The sequence below is a fragment of the Cryptomeria japonica genome, chromosome 3, assembly GCF_030272615.1.
Source record: "Cryptomeria japonica chromosome 3, Sugi_1.0, whole genome shotgun sequence".
In the NCBI taxonomy this organism is placed as follows: domain Eukaryota; kingdom Viridiplantae; phylum Streptophyta; class Pinopsida; order Cupressales; family Cupressaceae; genus Cryptomeria; species Cryptomeria japonica.
The window spans coordinates 224,202,720-224,204,850 of record NC_081407.1 but is presented as its reverse complement, the minus strand read 5'-3'; the positions used below and the strand labels follow the sequence as shown (position 1 = coordinate 224,204,850).

The 2,131-nt window shown below is 34.5% G+C and overlaps 1 protein-coding gene across 1 annotated transcript; it reads left to right on the top strand.

The window, feature by feature from the left end:
* Positions 1 to 347: 347 nt before the first annotated feature.
* Positions 348 to 1,310, top strand: LOC131874048 (F-box/kelch-repeat protein At1g80440-like). Its single transcript, XM_059217264.1, has 2 exons — positions 348 to 414; positions 760 to 1,310. The coding sequence occupies exons 1-2, from the start codon at positions 348 to 350 to the stop codon at positions 1,308 to 1,310; spliced, it is 618 nt and encodes a 205-aa protein (XP_059073247.1).
* Positions 1,311 to 2,131: the final 821 nt, after the last annotated feature.

Genomic DNA, 2,131 nt, shown 5'->3' with positions numbered 1-2,131 from the left:
GTAAGAGAAAAATGGAGAAAAAAACACCAATGGAAATTATTCCCGCTCTTCCAAATGAAATTAGCAAAGAGTGCTTGTTAAGGGTGCCATGGACTTCCCAGTACAAGCTAAACTCTGTTTGTAAAACTTGGAAAAATATTGTAACAAGCCCACTGTTCTATAAGAATAGAAAGAAAATTGGTACAAGTCAGGAATTGATTATACTATTAGTGCGTGCTCTAGATGGTTTCACAATAATTATCTACGACCCTCTCAAAAAATCATTTCATACCCTGCCCCCCATTCCTCTTGAGTTTCCACATATATGTTTTGATCAATGCGTTTCTGTCAATCACAAACTGATCGTAATGGGCTTTCTTTGCAAAGAAGAGCTAGGTTATGATAAAATCATTTTCATCTATGATTTTTGTTCAGGTATTCTCTTACTTTTCTCACTCAATAAGATATTATTTCTTCAGCAAGATTAGAAATAGTGTAAATTATAAAATAAAAGATTTAAAATCAATTTTTGAATTGATATAATAATTAAATTTTCTTTTTTTATTTTATTTTATGTTTTTTTCAGTTGAAAAGGTTTTAGTTTTAGATTAGTTTTGGGAGGATTCTGTCGTATAAAACCACCCTCTTTCTTAAACTTAAACTACACATTCTAAAATTTGATCTATTTAGATGAATTTTAATTAAAAACCTAGTATGATTTGAAAGATCATCTAAACAATTTTTTTTTAAGACAACTATGGTCGTTCACATTTGTTTCAGGGAGATGGAAGAGAGGTGCTGACCTTCCTGACAACAGATATCTTTTTGGGTGTTTGGTGGACTCTACTAAAAGACTGATTTACATTGCTGGAGGGTCTGACAACAATGATCAAATTCTGTTGACAGCAGCAGTTTATAGTATAGAGAAACACAAATGGGAATATCTTCCTCCCATAATTTGGGGTGACTATGCCTGCCACTGTGTGTTTGATGATAACAAGTTATATGTGATGAATCGACATATTATTGGGGGATTTGTGCAATGTTATGATCCCAACACCCGACTATGGAGAGGCATGACAGGTTTCCATGGCTTTACCTATCCTAATCTCAGAGTTGGCTCTACTTGTCACACTTTAACTGCATTTGGACGGTTATTCTATTCTTGCAAAGGGAAAGTTATAGAGTTTGATAAGGTGGAAAATCGGTTCCATTTAGTAGGAACACAATGTCCTCAGTTCTTCATTGTTAATGGTATGACAATGTGGCATGGCCAGATAGTTATATGTGGAAGAATCACGGGAGGTGGCACGGCCTTTTTATCTGTTTGAGCCTTGCGGAGTTGGAGAGAATGGACAGGCGGCGAAAGAAGAAAAGTGGACTCTCCTCAGTGCTTACACTTTCGTAGAACTTGGAGATGTCGTCGATTGTTGTGGAACTTTGACATTGTGATACGTTCATTGATCTGTTGACCTTATCTAATATATTCCTTTGGAACTATAAATGCCTTAATGCACTTATTAGCATTCAAACTATTTAATCCAAATCAAGGTCATCTATCAACAGGGGCTAAATATCAGTCAAATGTAGTCTTTATTGTTTAACCATATAGATAGCACTTTAAATAGCCTTAATATTATCTTGCTATTAGTCTTATATCGATGAAAACAACCAATGGCTCACAGGTCACTTATTTCCATGCCATTGCCATTAGCTTATTATGGATGCAGGAACATAAAGACCTTGTAAACTCTCATCTATTAGCACAAATAACATTCTAATATACAGTATTTGTTTCTGATTTTCTTCATTTATTGTTAGTTCCCATGGGTGGGAGGATTTTGACTAGTAGATGTTTACAAGCACAATCTCCATTGGCATTATAAATTCTTACATTTATCACGGCTCTTAAATACGATAACCAAAAATTCAACATTTATCATATCTCTGTCAAGTCTTGTGATTGTGTATATATGTATTTGATATATTCAACATTTATCATATCTCTCTCAACCCTCTCTTTTGCATTCATTTGACAATGAGAAGCTAAGCCAGTAGCGAGTAAGAAAAAATGTCAACATAAGTGTAACTAATAGAAACTCACACGCTGAGAATAACGTTCTCATATCACGCCCAATCTATGCTATACAGA